We start from the raw sequence: 22811 nt of genomic DNA, 5'->3' as shown, positions 1-22811 counted from the left end.
AGAGCCCGGCACTGACTGAGTGTCTGGCTTTTAAGGGGAACGGGAAGGAGGCTGGAACAAGGGGCAGGTGCACAGAATTAAGTCCAAAGTGAAAAGAGCCAGACTTAAAGTCTTAAGGAGGAGGGACTACAATCGTGACAGAACCATGCCATGGGCTCAACAACATCCACTGCATGACATTGTCGGAGCCCACAGCCATCATCATTGTTCTCGTCAGCCATCCCAGCAGAAACGTCCACATGAAGAGTGCTGGGAATACAAATCTTCTTCCTCTACTTTCACTTGTAAACAGTTAGCATTGCGCAGTCTTTCAAAACGGTGGTGGAGTACAGCTGTGGCTGTGTGTTATTGTGCAGATGGTGGAAGCTCTCTCCTTACTTTGATCATTGTGCCAATTGGGGTGTTTATTTCCCACAACTTTTTTGCCAATGCCAGTGAAGTAGAAAATATCAGTACTTACTTTCCCCCTTTTCATAAGTCTGATGCAATCACCCTAAGAACCACACTGTGACCCAACCTCTAACCAGCTGAATACATTTCATCTTTGTAATTCAGCATGTATTTTGGGTTAAGGTCCATTGTCAACTGAATCCACATTTGTCCCCTTTGCCATGTTTTCAGCTCAGCGACACCACATGTGGAAGGGAGCAGCTGCTCATTCATTGTAGTATTTTGCCCTGGGTTGTTGCAGGCAATGGTGCTTTAAGTGTAGCTATTTCTAATTTATGATGCCAGGGAAACGTCTCTGCCTGCAGCCATCAGACAGTTATCATTTCTCTGAAATAAAACCACAAAAATCTCAATCTTGTGGTAATGGTATCTTGATATCAATTCCATCACATTATCCCTGTGATAAAAAGGATTTCTCCATTTTCAGATCAAAAGCTTTCCTTTTAGGAAGGAAATTAAGTTATCATATTCTCTACAAAAAATACCAGATTGCAACAGAAGTATGGAACTCCTCCAGCATCATTTACCAGGAATCATTCTTTTGTATTGTGTGTGCTTCTTCTACAGTACATTGATGAATGTGATGTAGAAATCACAATTTAATATGCAAAATAACTTTCCTATTACATTTTGCATATATCGAAGGACCTGAGTCTTCAGTAAAAACTGGGATTGATCATCCCAAATAATGCCAATATTCTTAATCATCTGATGAAGATGCTGCTGCAGTTACTATCCTTGGTTCTCTTGTCTGTGAAAAACTTTTAGCCATACAGTATCTGACATGCTTGCAGCTGCTGCAGGAGATGATACTGACAATGCCATTGTCACTCCAGATGTTTCCCATGTCTTCCGCTTCTGCCAAGACCTTATCTGCACCTGGGGAAGCCTTTTTGTGGTACCAGCACTGTGTTGCTTTCAGAAGTACAACTGTTTGTTCTTTCATGAGAACTCCCATTCCCTGCATCCAGATCATTTTCCAATTAAGCTGAGAGCATCTTAATCACTTTTTGAGAGGCCATGTATTTTCTTTCAGCCATTTTATGTCTCCGGTTGGTTTCTGTCAGTGATTCTGTCTCTATATATGCTCGTGTCATGACAGACAAGTAGTTACAAGTAGATACAGTATGCACAGTGACGGCAAGCAGAAGCTGGTTCTTAAGGACTTCAAAGACCAAACTAAAATAAAAGTACATAACATAAAATAAAAGAGTTGTGTACTCAACATGATTAGTGATTACAACTGACTGCCATTCTGTAACTATATGCTAGCTGTATTTTTTTTAATAAAATACCATACAGCATGTATTGTATTTTATAAGTACTGTAGTTCAGGTGGGTGACACTTCGAAGAAGGCTCCACAGCTAAAACCTTGTGTTTTCTTTCTTCTCTTTTCCGCATGGAATAAACCTATTACTTGTTCCCATGTATTTTATAAGGTAGAAGGGAATAGAATATATCTACCCTGTCTTTCAGAAAGTATCAGGGAATTTAATACATGCTTGTGGGGAAAACCAAGAATGGGGACTCATATTTCCCCCGCATACAGAGTAATTAAAAAAATAAAACTGGAAAAATGACGATGTAGGCCTTTTTAGTGTTAAAAAATCCTGCAAATTCAGCTTTAACAATAAAGCCAAGCAATCTGTTTTTTGTCATGATTTTAAGATAGACTGGTAAATTGAACTGGAATCAATGCATTCTTTATGGTATCTACAGTATGCTACCGTGGATAATTGTGTTTGGCATTTCATTAGATTTTATTTTAAAAAGGTGAATCTGCAAACAGACATTATATTCCTGGGTACACTAACATCAAAGACATTACCAGCAATTCTAAACAAACTTCTCTTGAAACTTGAAAAAATCTTATCTTAATTTTGTAATTAATGGTTATTTTGAATTTAATTGTGAAAAAGGCAGAGCTCCATACTAACATTTCTCTTTTGAGTTATCTGCTTCTAGCCAGAATTTTTCAGCAGCCAAATTAAGGCTTTGGCTGCCATATTTCCAGCAAACTTTGAAATCTGAAACACAACAATCAGAGGCCTTAAAATCTGAAATGGTTTTATACTACTTAAGAGCAATGTACTTAAACCCTTAAATACGGCTGTCTTAAATAATACTTGGGAGCCATGCAACCAAAATATGCTGTTTCTGTTTTTATTTCACTCTCAGAAACACCATTTCTAACTGAAGCCTGAAGATTTTGTTTAAACTATTTCCCTGTATATCACTAAACTTTTCAAATAGGATTTTGCTTTGCATGTCTATAAATACTCCCTTCCAGAATTACCACCAATAGCTGGAACCAGACTAACAAGTAAACCTCAAGATATTCTCTGCTTTGCAAGGTCATAATGTACAGAAAACACCCAGAATTTAGAGAAATAGATGCCTAAAACCAAACTCAAATTGTCCAGTTTTCTCTGTTGCAATGCATAATGCCCTACTGCTCCTTTCTTTTACTTAGTAAATGCAATCCTGAACACCTTCATTCAAATCTATAGTCATCCAAACAGTGTGAGAAAGTTCAGTGTGATGGCTTGCTCTAACCTTGCTTCATCCAAGAGGATAGATACTGTAGGCTGCTACTTCATCTAGTGCGTAAGCTGAAGTACACTAAGAGCTTTACCTTTGCACTTTAACCCTTGAATTTTGGGTTGGCAAATGCTAGCTCAAGCGCATCATCATCCTGGTCAATTAGTGCTTCTTGTTTCTAAAGACATGTCTAGCTAATTGAGTCAGAGGACTTCTAACACCCTAGCTGGACTTTCATGGATGAGAGCTGGCCAGTACTCAACTAGATGAACACATTACTTGATACTGTATATTACAAAAAATACCTTGGACTTTTGAAACTGATTCTAGATGATTTCATGCTCTCTGGGATCAGGGCTGGCCAAACCAGGTTTAAGTATCTCAAGCTAGAGAAGAAGAGATTTTTTAGACAGAACTAGTGAACATATAATAAGATCAGCTACAATAAAGTTTACTTACCCTTATCTACCAGTTTAATTGCAGCTTGAAAATGGTTTTGATCCTCATAATAATAAAGGCTTCAGCCATTTCCTTTGGACTCCACAACTCCATTTTACATCTTGTTCATCTTTGGACTATACTTCGAAACCAGCAAACTTTTATTGCCACTAATATTTGCAAGAACAGCTTACAGTAGTTATTGAATTTGCCTTTAGACGCCTTCCTAGCACCTCCGGAAGCCTTTTAAGTTTTATCAAAACTATTAGTTAAACGGCAGGCCTATTGCCCCATTTAATACATGTCCACATATGTACAAAATGCTGTATAGTGCCCCTAAATTAAACTTAAATTAAACTTCTGCAGCAAAAACTAAGGCAATGCCAAAAGAATCATTTTTCTCTCTCATGCAGTAATATTCAATGCAATATTCAATGCAGGTCAATTTACCCTGAACAATTACAATTCTTTCAACACCCGGCATGTGTTGTTTTTATTTTCATTCTTAAGCATTTTACTGGAACTGCTTAGCTACTCATTAGTGATTTCTCTGGAGCACTGCCCAATGCTGAGGAAGCAAAATCCCTCGCTTGTGTCCTTTCTGAGTCCAAAGCATGGTTTCTGTGGCTGAGGAAAGAGCCATATCCTTAAAGAACATGCCAACAGCAAGAGACACTGAATATAAAAGTAAATGTTACCCACTAGAGTACTGGCAAGAGCAGTCCTGTGGCCTATGGCCTATCATACAACACCAGTTGTGCTTCAAGAGGAGGCTACTTGGACCACCAGGCTCATCTGGTTCCATTTAGCTTCCTGATCCCTGAATCCTGTTAGGCACTTTCTTTAACGATCACAGGGAATCAGCATCCAGGATATGACTTGGGGGGGATGTGGTTTTCTATTTTTCCACCACTCCTCAATTACAAAAAGCATCCTCTGTGCTCCACTATGAATCTAGCAGCTTGCTGAAATGACTTACAACAGATGATTGTGCAGATTAGGGAACAAAAATTAGCTGTGATTATAATTGTTTGACGATACGTCAAGCAGAGGTAGGAAAACCCCTTTTACAGAGCTCTTGCATACTTGTTGACAAACATTACGTCCAAAATACAGAGTTCAACTATGAGTTAGAGCCCTTCATCAGATAAGATACATAGTGTAGTGATATGTATAATGAATGTATATGTAAGGATATTAGTTGGTGCATGAGCACAGGAATAAGAAAATGTGTAAGCTGTGTAACTAACACAATATTTAATAATAATTTTCCACTCAAGTGTCATTATTTCCCTTTCAAATCTTGTAGAGTGACGTCTAATCAAACCCAGAATATAAACAGAACGCATAACATTCAGCTCTTGTTTCCCTTATGCGACCATAATATGATGCATTAACAGATCCTTGGTACATAATCAATTAAACAAGTAACAAGTATTACAGCTCCGGCTGGTTTCAAGGAGAAATACATACAAGATGCATTCTTTTTGTATCACAAGTAGAGCTCGAAGTATATGAGAATGAACTGAGAAACTCTTCAGCAGATGGGCTGAGACCATATGTAGTTTTATAAGCAGTAAAATGTTAAAACCACTGTGAAACTTTACAAGCAATTCACACAAAAATGTGAGAACTAGAGCAGAATGAAAATGTCACTTATATCATGTATAGTAATTTTAACTTGCTTTGTAGAACATGGTGACCGTATCTCACCCATGAATTGAGATATGTTTTAATGTTTTTACTTCAGCGGCTTGCTGTGTAATGCTATCAGATACAGTAATTCATAGCAACGATTCTAAAATGTCACTTTACAAGTCAGGCACATGGGGGACAACATTATAAATGAAAGCTGGGAGTACAAAAAGACTCTTGTAGGCTCTAAACAATTCTTTATGTGAAACACAAAAGCTACAGCCTTTCTGAATTTTGCATCTTCCTTTTTCAGTCACATGCTTTTTGTCCCCAATCTCCAGGGAATACCTAATAGAAAAAACATGTTAAGTTGGCAAAAGTACTTTTTTAAAAGTAGCAGGTTTTTTAAAAGATTCCAATTTTTTTCCAACTTTATCAATCTAATTTTATTCTACAAGATAAGACAATTTATATTTGGCAGATATCAGATATACACTGATATCTGATGTTAGTGGGGCACCTGGACGTCTAACGGGTTTTCTATAGACAGCAAAAAATATACCTAAGGTATACCATGTCAAACTTAAATATGTAGTTTTTGAAAATTCGATATTCTAATGTCATTGTTATCCCTTATAATAGATTGCATATTTCTCTCTGTCTTCTTAAAGAAACCTTTTAGGACTAATCCACAAATAAAAAAGTAGATGAAAATCCTGATAGCAACAAACCAATAGGCTGAGAAAACAGCTACTTGTTCCTTCAGACAAGTAACCTAAATGAAAACAGAGATGCAGTTGACATCAATGGAGTTAGCATGACAATACCGACAATAATATATGAGTACCAAGAATACATAATTAAAATTAACAAGAATTTTCTTGGAAGACAATTGCATTTTAACCAAGATTCTGCAAGATGAAATACAGACTACTATCAGTTGATACAGTAAAACTAGTAGCTATACAGAGATCAGAAAACAGGAAGCAAAATGGAGCATAAATCATTAAATAAAGAAACAAGAAACAGCTGGATGAGGTCATTGGATCAATTAGCTACTACCAAATGGGTTAAATGGGTCAAATAGCCTCCCCTCGTTAGTAAGTGTTTATATGTGCTACCTTCAAAGCCATGTGCATGCAGTTGTGAGCAAAAAGAGTGTAGCCTATGAGAAACAGAAAATTGATTGAGACATTGATTCATATCTAGGACATTACCTCCACCATGTTTTAGAATTTGTTCAGAACTACAAAAATGAGGGCCAGGAGAGTTCTGCAACAAAAGTTAATAAACAGATAAGACCAGGATGAACGTTCACGTGATGGAAATGTTATAAGGAGGAGATAGAGAAGAACTACAGATGGTACAAATAGATATCCATGAAGCATGGCCTGGGAATGCTCTGTTGCCTCTGGACCTGGCTCCCTTGGGTTTATTGATGATGCAACAGCAGAATTCATTCTGAAGTAACATTTTGCCTGCTTATGTAGAAGAAAAGACTTCCATACTGTATATTGGCAGTTTCACCATGCAGCATGAAGGTGCCCTAAAATATAGGGAAAATGCATTAGCAGAATAAAAGCAGAAAATCTTAGAAAAGTAGAACAGTTCACCAAGTCAATCCCCAGATTGAAAACCTCTTGAGTGTGCCCTTAAAATGCTTAGTAAAAATTAAAAAATAAATTGACCTCAGAAAACCCCGAGAACAGATACATTGGGTACTCCCAGTGGCTGCAGCAAGGAAACTCAAATGATTATAGAAAGAGTTTGATGACTTGAGTGTATTACATACTTCCTTCAAACTAATACTGGGTACAACATAAAGTAGGTTTTTGTTCTGTTATGATCAAGTCTCTGCATGGAATTGCCTAATAATAAAATGTATATTACAGTATGTTGCAATTATAAGTCACATTAATCTCAATTTCACAAACATGAACTGTTTGCAAATCAGCAAATAAAAGTTTTGATTTACAGTAGCTGTCCAAATGCTTTCTGAGGGCACCTTATGGTCTCTCTAATTTCTGGCATCCCTCCATTTACATTCTAAGATCTCTGTCAAGGCACAAGATACTATCATACACCGTTCTTTGGTGGAGATGAAGACTGGATAAAAAGATATTCAAGTTACTGCTGTAGGCTTTGTTCTGCCCATGTTTGTTTTCAAGCCTTTCTCGGGCAGATCCTAACTTGCTTTCCCAAAGATGCCGCAGGATTTAGTCTGGGTAAATAATGCAGAAGAATGGCAATGGCACTCAGATATGCCCCCCCTCAACACAGACACACTTTCCTCCAGCAATCTCAGCCTTGTAGGCCTGTGTTGTACAAAAGCACACATTGCCCAGTATGTGATAGTGAGATGCAGGTGCGTCACCCAGACATTTGACATGATGGCATGAAATGAGAATTAAGAGAAAACAGATAGACCAGCACTATATTGAAATGAAGTATTCAATACACATGCAGTGACTTCCACTGAGTAGTGCTCTAACAAGCGTACGTACAGTATGTTAACTGGAACCACTTTATTACATACAGTACTGTAGACACTTCTTTTAGAAGTCAATGACGAGTGTCAATCTGCCAGCAGTTTTTGTGAGCTATTTGGAATTTAAAGTGACACTTGGCACTTGAACAACTGTTTTCTAACCTAACATTTGGAGTTACCTGTACCGTGAAGTGATTTTCCAGTAATGTGGCAACTCTTTATGTGAAAGAGTTCAGACTCTGGAATAAATCTAGCAATAGTCAGGTGATTAAAACCGAGGGCACTATACTGGACATTTCTTTCATATTTAGAATTGTCTTTTTTTTTCTTATTCGTAAATTATAACTAGAGGTATTTAGGAACGTTCAGGCTGCAAATAAAGGAAGGCATCACGGTGACACACTAACTGAAGTAAAGTACTACAGCTGCAAAACACCTGAGGAGTCATTTTAACCAATATCAACTGCTCTTAAAATATTGTGATAAGAAATTCCTCTGGTTGGCCTGCTTGCCACTAAAGATATGAAAGGAGCATACTTACTGAGATAGGAATCTTGCAGGAAGCCAGGTTTTTCTTTAGACTTTAATTTGAAGACAAAGAGAGAGGACTGAGGGCACCATGGAGGCACAGTGCTTAGCATTGCTGCCTCATGGCACTGGGGCCCTGGATTCAGTTCCAAACCTGGTGTGCTATCTGCATGGAGTTTGTATGTTCTCACCGTGTTCATGTGGGTTTCCATCGGGTACAGTACTCTGGTTTCCTCACACAGTCTGAAGGCAGGCTAGTGAGTTAGTCGGCTTCTCTGAAATTTGCTCTGGCATGACTGTATGTGTGTATGTGTTTATGTGTTCCCTGCAATGGACTAGTGTCCCATCCAGTGTGTATCCAACCTTACCCCCATTACTTGCCGAGACAGGAGCTGGCTCCCCCGTGACCCTAAATTGGATAAACAGGTTAGAAATTGGATTGATAGATGGACGATAGGTGCAGGTTTCATGATAAATCTTAAACGTTCAGATTTTTGTAATTTAAGAGCTTATGTGATGACTGCAGCTTCACCCCTGCTGAGATTCAGCCAGTGCCTATCACAGTCACCTCCAGCTTCAAAGCCACACAGCTGCTGCCCAGACACCAGTGAAATCGGCTGTGCTAAAAGGCTGGGCTTCCTGCCGCTGGAGAATTCAGTGAGTTAGCAGCTGACATGGGATGACACCAGCTTCTGTAACTGGTGCAGGGACACTGAATCAGTATCTTCATATTTTAAAAGAAAATTAACATTCAGGCAGAGTCCAGTTTTTGCTTTTTCTAGTTTGTACTGTATGTTATGGAGGCACATAGTTGCAATACATCAACAGGATATGTTCAATTGCTTGCTAGATCAATATGTAAAATAGATGGAAAAAATGAATATTGCTGATAAAAAATCTAGTAATAGTGCATTTTAAATGCATAAATGGTAACAGCATGTAATACTTTCAAAAGGTTTTTGTATTACAGCCCTGTCTAGAGTTTTCCCCTTGTCATGACCATCCTTCCACTAGAGAGTGCATTTCAAACTTGAATCGGCAAAGAGCTGTTTGAACCTAACGGAAAATTTAAGACACAGGAGTAAGCTGTGGTTTGTAGTCTTCCCCATTTACTTTTATGGCTATCACTGCTCTCCTGTGTTTAGACTGCTCCCCCTACCATTCCCCGCCGGTAATGCATTTTGCACATTACGAAGCCCGTATGTCAGGTTGGACCAGATTTTATCCTTTTAAACTGGGTGCTATAAATGGAAACATCTGATGGAAAGCTTAGAATTGTATGCATCACAGTGGCATAGCCACTGTTGTAGAAGGCAATGCCACTGTCTGCCATCTTTACCACAGTCATAGAAGAACCACATCAAAATAGACCAATTTTCCAGGATCACATCCAGGCATAGAAAATAGATGCTGGCATTTTGCTTTTGACTGCTCCCTGCCAGTACTTAGTAACAAATTCTTCACTACTGTACCTGTAGCTAGGGATAGATGTAAATGACACCGTGAATGAAGCCCAATAGCCAAGCTGGGACATGCTGGGAGACAACCTGACTGTGATCAATGTATCGAATGTGTGTTGAAATGGCCAGCCCCATTGATTGTATATTTCTAATTCTAGCACAGGAACTTTGATTTGGATCACTATCATACTCTAAACATAACAACCAAACAGGGGACAGAGTGTAGACAGATTCCCTGCATTTTATTCAGATCTCAAAAACATGTGGATTGAAAGGTATCACAGTGACATTCAAACCTGTACTGTGTCTGCAGCTGTATCGAGCAGCTACGGTATTTAGTCAGAAAAAAGAGCAAGAAACTGGAGGAGAGGCAGTGTAATGTTAGGTGACCTTTTTGGAAACAGTGTCCTTAAAGTAGGGGATTTTTTCCACTTAAGACTGACTAAAGAAACAACTTAAATAAAACTCTAAACAAACAGGCAGATCATTTATGTCCTGAATAGCACTGGAGACTCCTAGCTTAGCTGGAATTAAAACCAGCAGATACCAATTGCCAACACTACGGTTCAGGTCTCCAATCTGTCCCTGACCCTAGAAGACCCTGGAATGACCCTGATTCTGTTCACCTGACCCTGGAATTGTAGCTAGTATTAGGAACAAACTCTCTACTAATATGACCTGTTTCATATTACAGGAAGCAAGTGGCATCAGCGGTGCAAGTCACTTTGCTTCCTAATCACTAATTACTGTATTAATTGTGTCTGACTACAAAATTTTGCACATAGTAATAAGCTACAATGGGCTTTTGAATGACTTAAGAGCTGCCAGCCACTTGCTCTAGACCTGTTCAGTTTGTATTGATTTTGAACTGGTCAACACTTCTCTTGTCTCTGGTATAGGGCTGAACACTGGCCAGCAGAAAGCTTTCTGGAAGCTCCCCAGGATCCCCCAATCATGGGACCTTATCATGTTTAATTTCTTCTTCACCGGCTCCCTTCAAAGCCCTTACATAAAATGAAACATAATTAAAGGCGTTTGACCACACTGGTTACCACACAGCTACAGCTCCAAGCTGGGGGCTATTATAACTTGACAGCACTTATGAACAAAAAGGACTAAATAAAATACAGCAAAAGTGAGAAAGTTTGTTTTGTTTAGGACTGCAATAGGGTAGGGATCTGGCACCAGATTAAAGACACCTGGCTTGATGTTTAGGTGATGTACAGTAATACCAGATACCAGTTTAAATTATGCAACAAAGTCGCTCGTGTGTGTCTGGGTCAGCCATGAATAGTCAATTAATTAAAGTGATACCAAATAAATCTAAAATCCGTTTTTAACACACCATGTACATAAAACATGGGAAGCGTAGCCCGTGAAGACTTTGGACACATGATTTGCAGATTGCAGGTTCAAGTCTCCCCTCTGGACACTGTGGCTATGTGCTCCTGTGCCTCACCCGGTGGCTCTAGTCCACACAACGCTAGGAATGGGGACCAGCATTGCTGGAGGTTCATCTCATTGACGGATCGGCCCCCCCCGCTTAACGCCACTGAAACCAGGCTAAATTCTGGCGCGTCGAATATCAGTGGCTCTGATAAGGACCTTGCCTAATACATACTGTACAGTAGTTTTTGTAGATGCTCAACACAGATGCAGTTTCTTGTTTCATTGCTGTGGTGTGTGCACGGCGCCGCGCCCTGTCAGGCTGCTGGTGAGTTTTAATGTTGGGCCGGTCATTTTATCGTACGTTTGCAATTGCACTTTTTGCAGTTTAAAAACAGTAGTTCCCACGTTTTGCTACTGTATGTTCTTTAAGTTGACTTATTACTAGAAATCTTGTTTTGCATTAGTTGTTTTCGTGGAATGCAGCACTGCCAAGATGCACTGTGATAGCGGGGAGGGGAAACCAACCTGAACAGGTGCACTTTATTGGTTACAGGGCTTTCTTATTTGGTTTCTTCCTTGTGAGCTCCCAGGAACGCGGCATTACGATTATGTGGAGCTGTGGCTTGAGGTCTGGTTTGGTACTGTAACTGGAAGACCGTTAATTCAAATCGTATTTGCTGATCGGTGTTGCACCTTTTAGGCGACGCGATTCATCGCTTCAGTAAATCGGTAGCCTATCAATGTAAAATGCTTGGAATGGGTGCTAATCAAACCTTAAATTAAACCTTAAACAGTAATACCAGAATAATATTGTTAAAAATTCAAATCCTGCAATTTTGGTTTCCTGCACTTGAGCATTAGTTTTCTCCGACGTTTTTTTTCTGAAACGTAACCACAGGAACGGATGTTTTCCTGGATAGTTATTTAAAGGATATTTAAATTGTAATGTTCTTCGGTAATTAGGACCATACACTCATCCATTTTCAATAACTGCTCTGGCCAATGCAGGGTTCCGGTGAGCCTAACCCGGGCAGACAGTGGGCGAGAAAACTCAATGCACTCTGGCCCGGCGCCAGTGCATCGCAGGTAATCGGAACCACATTCAAGAAAACATTTGTTTTTAGAGATCTGGGGACCATGGGTAAATGTGATTCTAATATTACAGGGATTGCGATACTGTATCCCTGTAGTTTGCAGGGATAGTATTCTAGGCCTGGTAGTATGTTAGTAGGCATTTTTTGTGCAGAGTATATCGTGGTTTGCCAGACTTTACTATGGGTTATTCCACAATACTAACCGTGATTATCTACTGCTATTCGCGTGGGCGGCTAAATCCTTTAATGTAAATATGGAAATAATTAGCAATTATGTAGCCACAATTCAGGGTGTTCTATAGACTTTGACACACGTGTGCAATTGAAAGTTTGTTTGGGGTCACGTCGTCTCCTTACATCTTAGCTGTACACTCTCGTCTTTCTCTGCCTCGGCTTACTTTTACAAAAAAAAGGGGGCTGGTTCTGCAGTTTGGGCACGACTCCGGTTATTTCCGTGGTTGTAAAATAAGTTCACTGCTTCTAGTCTGCGGACAGACCAACAACACCAGGGTTGGGATCACAGATCTCGGGACAATAAAGGAACCAAACATTTTAAAACAAAAAAAAAAGTTGTTTGGCGTCCAGATTTGGAAAATCGATTTCTTCATTTATTTAAAAGGTAGGTTAGCTGTGTCTCTCCTTTTTAATCAATGAATGCTATTTCAGAACTAGTTAGAGAAATAATACATAAAGAACCCCACACTGTTTCGCTTGCTGTACAGTACTGTATATGACAATGTAAATGTAGTCTATGTGGTTTCTAATGTTTTCATTTCCTAAAGATGCTTATCCATACCCTTAACTGTAGGCTATATTTAAGGCGAACCAACATTAGCTGTGGCTTTTTGAGTTATAGAACTGGGGTCTGAGTTCAGAATTTCCCACAACCACAGAAACCTGCGTGAATTGTGCTAAGGTGAATTTCGGGTTTAATTTACCTGCTCTGTAAGTGATTGAAGTAACGGAAACGGGAGTGCTGACTGACGCCTGTTGCCTTTTGCTTGTCGAGAATGCTGACACAACATATGGATTTGTTATTGTTTTATAAAAAGTTTATTTTCTTTAGTGGTCCGAATAATACAACTGCATCTATATTGGAAGCTTTGCTTACAGTTAAGTGGGATCTATAACGTTATATTGGTCAAATAGGCAAAATCTACTTATTTACAAATAGCCGTTTTCTGGAGCCACAAAGACAGATGCGAACACTATTAATCTCAAGTTTATGTAGCCAGGTAAGATGATTGAGGCGAAATTCTTACTTGGTCAAGGGGCTTGGTACTGTACTTGAGGAGGGAGAGTAGCTGCTAAAATGTAAAGGAGCCAAAATAAACATTTAAAAAAAACGAAGAAAAACAACATTCAAAGCGGTGAAAATGAATAAAAACAACCACACACCTCAATAAAAAAGTTTCACCCTGGTTTTAAAAAACATTAATTGAAATTAAGTCGTGTAACTCTTATTTTGGGGGTAACATGTTCAGTTCATTCGGCGCGTAAATGTGGAGAATTTCTTCATGGCTCGGAACTCGTCTAGATGATGAGCTGTACGCGCTGTTGTCCGCACATCTTCAAACTCTTTGCTAAATTACTTAAATCTACGACTCGGGTAGTTTCTTTACCTTGCTGTTGGATATCTTAAGTATTCTGCTTTAAATACATATCGGTATCGTTTCAGTTTTAATAGAAAAGCGTTTTTAAAAGTACACTTTGTGTAATGTTTTTTTTTCCCTGTTGCTGCCGTCTCCGACGTTTTAGGGGGTGTTTGCTCATCTTGATGGCTTTCTTGTAGGATTAATATGAATTTGAGTTCCAATGAGCTCTTTCCAAACCGCACGATAAAGTACAGTTATCAATTCATTTTGGTGCATAATCTGACCTCTGTGAAAACATTTACCGGTATGATCAACAAGACATTTGCAAAATGCCTTTCTGGGTGAGTTAGCTTTTAAGTGCGTTGTAAACGGCAAAAGTTTAGGTGTTCTGCTAAGAGGGAGAGAGTGAGTGAAGGAATGGAGAGGAGGGCGCGGCTCTTTGTCGCTGCAATGTGGGTTAGGGGTCGAATATGTTGGTTATTAAATGCCATTTTGCGGTTGGTTAAACATGGTTTGAATTTAAGATGCGGTTTGTAAAGATTATAAGCGACCTGGAAAGATATTTATTTAGAATCTTAAAAGCAATATCGTGGAAATACAATCTTAATCAGCAGTTGTTTTTGATAATTGACTGTAAACAGTTTTTTTTTCTGATGTATTTTACATAATATACCGTATGATGTCAACGAACTTTGTAGCTCTTGGCATTCAAATGTAATACATACACAGTAGAAGATATTCGGTGTTTATGAAATAGCTATTACATTTCATGCTACAGTACGGTATGTGATACTTTACGTCTAACAGGCAGACATTACCTGGTGACACTGCAGGAATGATGTACAGGTACTGTACGGCTGACTTTGAATTACTCCCCGTCAGTCTTCTGGAAGATGTCAATAGTTATGAGGTTTCCATAAAATATTAATGATTGACAATTCTTATTGTACAAAACGGGCCAACCTTTACTTTCAGACCAGAGTAATTATGATAAACGGTGATGACACTAGGATTTCCGCTTATTTTTATTCTTTTTATTTCGGTATTTCAGTAATTATCAAGTGTTGTAACTTTTATATTCATAAAAGTGGATGAGTCTCTCTTAAAACATACATTTGTCAGTCTACGTTCATCTTGAAGGTACCAAATACTGTATGTAGGATTGTCTATGGCGTTCTCATGCTCCTCTGTTTGTGCTCTTTCCTTACCTGTCAAATGTCACAGGCAAGAAAGAGAACAACAAATTTAAAACTGGGAGGCGCATTTTGTTTTCTATTTTCAATCAGTAATTTCGTAAACGAATTAAGACGGGTCGAGGGTTGCGCGTTAGGCATTTTCTGTAACGCGTATGGAGTGTAAAGAGGCACCGGAGACCTTCTGCCTCCTAGTGGTGCTTTACAACCGTGCTGAGCTTTCTGCATCAACTCTTTGTACTGTTGCCTGTCGGAAAACTCCAATTACAACGTTTTGCAGAATATAAGGGGTGCTGGATCTTCTTTTAGTGCTGTTATTTCATTGCTGTCATGTCAAAGAAATGTTTAAGTTGGGTGATTGTGTCTAAATTATTCCGAAATATACGTTTAACTACATTATTTATGTGGGCGTATTTGTACATTTTAGGAATATGCCTAGTGTGTGGAGACGGGATGCAGCAGGCAACAACAGTCAAGGAGTAACAAAGTTACAAGTTTGTCTTGTCTTAGAAATTCGCTTTACATTGTAGAAGCTGTAGGGACAGTAATTAGAGCAGATACAATTGAAATCTCAGAATTCAAGCAGTTAATTACAGTTCGTGCTGTGCTAGTATGTTTCTGAAAAGACTTAAATAAAATAAATCTACATATGCATAAAAGTCACTTCAGAGGGAACGAAACCCGAAAATACTTAGACAAGGCTATAAATGAAACTTGGCCGGATTATTTCTCCTTATTGCTTTTTTTCTGTGGACACCACATCCAACTGAAGTGGCCAGGGGTGGAATGCCAAATTGCTAGCTTCAGGACAAGTCACCAAATTATAACTATACACTGGTAATTTGACTGAAATTCACGGATGGAGCCACCCTATGGTTTGATAGCCTGGGGAGCAGCATACCTTAAAAAGTAAAAGAGAAAAACGGAGGAAGGAATCTTTAATAAAGGTGCATAATTTGGGAAGATAAATGCCAGTGCACTGTTCATTTCCTTCAAAGCTTTTTGTCTCCTGTAGACTAAAGCAAAGACTGCTTCCACAAAAAAAAATCAGCTGGTCAGTTTTGAAATGCATTTTTTTGCATCGCCCAGAGTACCTTACTCAAGCTGTAGTGAACAGTATATTGTTTGTACTGTTTTGTAATTTCCTCTTCTGTCTTTTTTTCTGCATGATTCTCTGTTGAGGTTGCATGCAAAACCTCAAAGCTGACTGAAGTGAATCATACCAGGGGATTTGTGTTAGCCTTGCAAGATGCACTCTACCCCATTAACAAAACATTCGTTTCTGAGACCCGTGCAATTCCATCCACTTTACTGATCTCTGGTCTAAAGCAAAGGTCCTCTGCTTCATCCCTTAGAGACCCTCATCCAGAATGTTCTGCAGGTCTCCACAAATTATCAATAGTTAATGGAGAAGTTTAAATTGTTCCAATTCAGCAGTGAATTAGATCAACTAAGCAGCCTAATGAAAACAAGAATAGGTGGCCTTCAATGGAGCCTCTTATTATTTCTGGACTTTGTAGTACAACAAGCATCTATGCAGAAATGCAGGAGTATCCTGTAACAGGATGAAAGATACAGTACTGTAAGCAGTATGTACAGTAAGAGCATATAACAGGGTAACACAGATGCTAAGAACTGCTCTTTTAAACCTGGCAAAAGTTTTTTCTTCTGTCTCAGCTGCACATGTAAATACATTAAAGGTTGGCACTCTGTATGGGTTGTCATCTCATCTTGATCTTGGTTTAGGGTGGTGGAGCAAGCTGTAATACAGTGTATTAGAGGGAAGATTGAACGTCGGATGACATGTGGCAAGAGATGATGTTAAAGTTCCACACAGCAGGGGAAAGTACAGTAATTAGCCAATACATCTTAACAGCCTGGTGATCCCTGGGAGTCTCCTTATGAGTCACAACGTTGGTCAGGAGCTACCTCAGACTTCATTCTGGAGATGCTTGGATCTCTAGATCGTTAGTAGCTCGGAGGTCCCTGGGACTCTCTAGATGGGTCAGAAAGTTAGGCGGTGCTTCTAGTCTATTATATTGGAGAGCTCCCAGTGGCTCTCGGACAGTGGGGTGTGTGCTTCTACAGCAGGATCTATGCTGAGTAGAGTGTGAAGGTTCTTCAGCCTACTGTTTGTCAGCATCCCTGCAGCTAGTTTTCCTTCATCTTCAAGGTTTTGCCAATCAGTCTTCCCTCTGTCAGAATCATTCTGCTTTTTGACAGTGCAGATTGCAATGTGAGAAATTTAAATTAGTACGTAAATTTCTCTTCCTATCAACCACGCCAGCAATGGGGCTGTAGCAGCGATCCTGGTTAAATAGCAGCTCCGAAGTAGAAAGTATATGAAGGTGGGACTGGAGTCATCAAACTTCGGGGCACAGTTTGCATTTGATCTTAATCTTGCCGTGTTACAATAACCTGCTTCTGGGAGGGAACTTGTGGCCCCTGGAGTTTAGCATGAGCAGCAATTCATCCCGCAGTAGACTCATTGTTTTTTTCTTGTCCATTTCATAGACAGGACATTTGTTTTCTAAAGAATTAAAACTCCTGATACTCCAATGATAGCCTGTATTTATTTAATGTCAACCAAAATTATTGTTCAGATTTTTTTCTCATACAGTAAGAATAAAATAGATTCTTTTGTAGTGATAGACTTTAACATAAACTATAAGATCCCCAGTGATATTCACATGTTTTAACATGTCTTATGTTTTAAAACAGGCCATTCTGCACACCCAAGCATACATGTTCTGTATTCAGTTGTCCACAGCCCTGGTTTAAGGGACCACTGTGTCTGCTGGTTGCTTTCTTGCCAAGTGCTTAATCGGCAGTGATTGGATTTCTGTTGGGTCCTATTTTTAGTTTTACATTCACTTCTTAAAAGTTCAAATGGGCTGTCAAGACTTTACCAATTTATTAGTTTAAGAATGACCTCATTGGTCACTGCCAACAGCCACTTGGACACAGAACCCCTGAAGCAGAGTATTCATGATGTGCAGGACTGATTGAAGAAACAAGTCTAAACAAGCAAGCAGATCAGCACTGGTGGCCTGGAGCTGCACTGGAATTAAATCCATCATACACTGTGATGCTCAAGGAAACAGGGTTGAGTTCTGTTCGGATACACTAAGAGATACTCACGGCATCAGAGTTCATTTTGAAATACCTACCCTCCAGTATATTAGCATTTGCAACGTTTATGCTAGACCCTTTTGGAAAGCAAATTAGCGTCTTTAAGTCAAGAAACAAAAGAGGTCATTCTGAGGTAAACTAGTCCCTATACTAGACATGTTTGATACTGATGGTATGTGTTCCCATAGATTTGCTAGAATGAACCAGTAGAGAATAAATTAATAGAACTGCATTGCTATCAGCTCATAAGATCCCTAAAAAAGTGTGAGTATATATATTGTATATTGTTGTGATGTCGGCATAAAACCTCATAATGTTGGAACATTGTTTTTTTTAATATGGTGTACCATATGGCACAAGCTGAAAACTAAAATAGCTGCTACTAACATAAGACCCGTTTCTTGTATCAATATAGCTATAAGCTATAGTACATACAATAATGAAGAGAACTCTTCGCCTTGATCCCCATGACAGAAGTATAGAAAGTATAAAGTATAATTCTTTAGCTGTGACCTAATTAACTTGAGTAAAGAAAATATTGAATGGGTACTGTGAGGCTGAAAAGTCTTAACCTGTCACTAACACTGTGAACCCTTGAGCATGTCATCTGGGATTTAGACAGATTTGAGCATTTTATGTTTTGGTCTATTTTCTTGTATTTAAAAGAGGCTAATCTAGACTGGATATTACATTGATGTTTCATTTTTAAGCAGAAGGAAATTGATAAAAGTAATCCTTTATCAGAAAGTACTATCAGGCAGACAATGATTGTTTGTTTTAAACTTGAATTAATAAAATATTTGCGCCTAACAAAACTTCATGCAGTATTTGCGATATTCACAAGCCTTTGTGCTGTGTTTAACAAATACATTTACCATTAGTTCTTTATAGGATTTTGTATAATTATGCATCTCTTTATAGTCTTCATGTGTGACAGGAGCAGAAATAGGAGGCATGTCTTTACAGGGAAAGCTGTAGATAAGATGATTCCTCGGAGTTCTAAAGACAAGGCTAGATTAGACTTGTGGATCATTCACTTAACTGAAAAACGAGAGACTTCTTCCAGTCACTCACAGTTTCTTTTAATTTGCTTGATACAGATTGCCGCTGAAGATGAAATTGCCATAATAATTAAGACAGCTGTGAAAATGTCCATGAAATATTTACATTTAGTCTTTCCTAGTCTTTTCTGTGTGACTTTGAGCTAATCGTGTAAAGGAGTCCTTCACTGCTTGCGGTCCTTCACTTTGGCTCAGAGAAAGTATTTTGAAAAGGTCTCAGATGTCACGTTTTCTAACAGGACTGTGAAATATTGTATGAGGCCCCCCTCTTGTCTTCCCAGTGGGTGTTTACTGAAGCCTTGACCTCCTGACTCAAGCTTCCCTCCACAGTGTATATTTCCAGGTATGAGGCAGCTTTAGGGTCATGACCCTGGGGGAGGTCGTGGGGTCGTGGAGTTGAATGGGAAATTCCGGTCTCCATGGTAATTTGTCAAGCTCTGCAAACTTTATTTTGCTTTACAAAGGCCAGAGCCAGGAATGATACACAGAAAGTTGTTGAACACATAACTGGTCCAGACAGAGTTATTGCTTAGCCATTAAAGGTCAAGTGACTACTAATGTGTAAAAGTTAATTAATGCCCATTGGCCAGGTTCCATCTGAGTTATATCACATGTCAGATTTATAAAATAGTATTTCAGGTCATACTGTAGTTTTGAAAGATTTAAGAATTAAAATATACATGTGTTGAAAAATGTAATCAGGTGTGTCTCTTCTGAAATGCATCAATAGGATTCCTAGTGGGAATTTTGCTCAAAGGTGCAAAAGGTGTTTTTTTCACTAAATACTGTGCTATAGTAATGGTTCTTTTCTGGTTATCAACGGAAAACATTAAAATACACTATTGACTAATAGTGTGTGCCTTGTGCATTGCTATGTTAAAAGCAATTAAACCATGCATCCAGCTAGACAACCACAAATATGCTCCTCACTGTCTATATTTGAATTCCTCAGTACCTAGAAACTAGGGTGGCAGCTTTGACCAATCCGGGCACATGAAGGAGACAATTGAGGTCCTCCAGTATGAGGAAAAATTGAGACAGTTGATGAATTGTCCATGGAACATTATTTTAGCCTTTTTTCTCCATATACTAAAATATACTAAAAAAAATCACATTTCTTTCCCATTTGGAAGCCACTCTGCTAAATTGCTAGTTAATTGGTCGTCTTAATGCTCATTAGTGAAATCATTGCTTATTTCTTATCAAATTATACATCTTCTTTATTTCATGCTACATGAAAACTATATATTACCAATAGTATATATAATATACTACTGTATGTATATAAAATAAGTCTGTGGCTATGAAGGAAAAGTTTTGTGGAGGTTGCTACATAGTATGTTGACAGGTGGCAAAGAGAGACTTCCATGTATAATAGTCCCTGTCCTCTGGCAGTACCAGTGAGAAATCTTTTTTTTTAATTTGTTTTTATTCCCTGGGTGATACAAAAGTACAGACTCGTTCTCTGAATGAAGTGGCTAAGCCAGTTTGAAGAATTTTGTGGAATAACTTATTAGTACACAAAATATTATTACACCATTCCTGACTATCCAAAAAGTGCAGGAATCACATACAGGATCACTAATTAAAAAAATTAAACAGAGAATAAATGAAAAACAACTACTCTTAGAAGGAGGACGGGGAGCAGTACCAGAGCCATCTGTTTCTCAGACTGATGGTTTGTTTAAAACTCCAGAGTCCTGCTATATCTGTGTGAAAAGGAAGCAGTTTGAATATCATCAGTTACATTTATAGCATGCAATTATTGCTTTTCTTTCAGATTTAAACTGCACTTGCACCCACTGGTTTCGTTTTTTGCATGAGAGGTGACAAACTCTCTTTCCTCATACAGTAGGTTAAAGGTTATGTACCAAGAAACTGCCTTACTCCTATTAATGGGGTGGGGGGGGGGGATGAGATGTCCAACAACAGATTGGGGGCACAGCTGATGATGGTTTAAATGTTAGGTTTTTTGTTTTTAATAATTAAGTGTCCATTGTAGCTGAAGTCTCATCGCCTGTAAGGCAGAATATTACTGTATGTATGTATAATATACAGTACCTAGTTGGGATACAACTGGACGTTTGTTCCGTACTCTTTCTGTGGAAAATGAAATCCCATTGGCTTTGACACATCTGTTATTGTTACTCAACGTGATGTACTGACAGCTACAGTATGCAGTTCTGCAGAACTCTCTCCTGGACTTCTGCTGGTTGGTAGATAGACTTGTGATTGTATGATGTACAGTATGCCTGCTAAATACATACGTAGATAGTTGCCAGATAGTACCAAGCTGTGACAATTTTCTAGTTTCCTATCGGCAAAAACTGTGATTTTGTTATGTTTTCAGATTTTTTTTTCATATCTTTTATGTTTTAAGCATGGCTGAGCCTGGTTAATACTTGGACGGCTAAATTCTTGGGAAGGAAGGTTGCTCCTGTTGGAAGGGGTGTTGGTAGAACAGTAACCTGAGTGCTTCACTATGACCCACAAAGTGTGAATGTCTGGTGTCAGGTGGTGTTGGAGAAGCTGATGTCTTTCAAATGAGAACTTCTGCTGTGACTCTGTCTGTACAGTCTATTATTTCTCATGGCCTGCTTGACACTTTTCACATGACCAAAGGCATTTAAACCCATGAGAGTGGCAAGATACAAAGATTATAGAGTTAGTTCTTTCTGTAGCCTCCTTGTGCTTTTCAGAGTTAGTCTGTTTCCTTCCCAACCTCCAACCTACTGTACAGCTTCCTCCTAAAAAAGGAAGGAGGTTGTCCTCAGTGAAACCTTCCAATTAAAAAGAAAATATTGTTCTTGTAGGCTTTAAAATAAGGCTGTGAGGACTGTTGAAATACAATAGCCAGGCAGACTTTCTCATTTTTTTTTAAATGTTTTATTTTAAAGGGAGAGAATTGGCGGCTAACAGTGAGCAGTTTTCCAACATGTTGTCCAAAACCTTAACTCACAACTCACCTCTCACTGGATGGTAGACAGGTGAGACACAGCAAACTCTAAAGGGGGCTGAGCTGTTAGAGAATTCCTTTATTATTTCCTGAGAGGAAGCAGAGTGTTTATGGAAAGGAAGGCCTGGCCAGCCACTGGCAGTGGTGTCGTCTGCGACTGTGCATTAACAACTTGGATTGCTACCAGAACGACTGGACCAAAAGGCTGACAGGGACGCTTATTTTTACTCAAGCGAGAAATTTAGCAGACTTTCTCCTACACAATACAGTAGACGTTGGTAACAGATCAACCAGTCTGTCTGCTTCACAAATGAGTGAAATGCAGGCGTAAACTTTAAAACTGCTGTCGCTGAAACAAATTGGGCTAGTTTTTTATTCATTTTCTGGTACCCTTTAATTTTATTTTGTCCAATAAGTGTCATTACGTATATACGTTAATTTGTACTCTTAATAATGCAGTTTCCCCAATATTTTTTTCCCCAAAGTTGCAGCTAATGCCCATGTATCTACTGTATATTCAAAGAAACTGCAACAATTAAAAGAAAACAGGTTTACTGACATTTTATTGAAGAAACATAACCCAAAAAATCCTTATGCTGATTATCAAGTTACAGACTAGAAGTATACTGTATGTGGCTTCTGTTGAAAACAACATTTAATTTGCACCAGATTGCAGATACTGTCTTATAGAATTCTGCTCTATGCCTTTCAGTGCCAGTTCGCTGGTCTCTGAGCCCTAGATGCCACAAATTGTCACAGATCATCCTACAAATATTCAATTTGATGCGTAGGGGCATTCATGACATAACTGTCACATTCTTATCTTGCAAAGAAGTTGTTAAATGAGCAG

General features: G+C 38.8%; 1 protein-coding gene across 2 annotated transcripts in view; it reads left to right on the top strand.

The window, feature by feature from the left end:
• Positions 1–11917: 11917 nt before the first annotated feature.
• The window catches only part of LOC148674393 (biglycan-like), a 47277-nt gene continuing 36383 nt past the window's right edge, over positions 11918–22811 (top strand). Inside the window, exon 1 of one of the 2 annotated variants that reach the window (XM_088627110.1) lies at positions 11918–12016. In XM_088627110.1, the coding sequence (XP_088483236.1) occupies positions 11933–12016 (84 nt within the window). In that variant the 5' untranslated portion in view covers positions 11918–11932. Of the gene's footprint in view, positions 12017–12485; positions 12644–22811 lie in introns of those variants that run through there. The other variant, XM_088627111.1, reaches the window with a different exon arrangement.

The sequence above is a fragment of the Lepisosteus platostomus genome, chromosome 3 (genome assembly GCF_059453375.1).
Source record: "Lepisosteus platostomus isolate fLepPlt1 chromosome 3, fLepPlt1.hap1, whole genome shotgun sequence".
Classification (NCBI taxonomy): domain Eukaryota; kingdom Metazoa; phylum Chordata; class Actinopteri; order Semionotiformes; family Lepisosteidae; genus Lepisosteus; species Lepisosteus platostomus.
The sequence above is the reverse complement of the archived record's forward strand: the minus strand, read 5'-3'. Positions and strand labels throughout refer to the sequence as shown.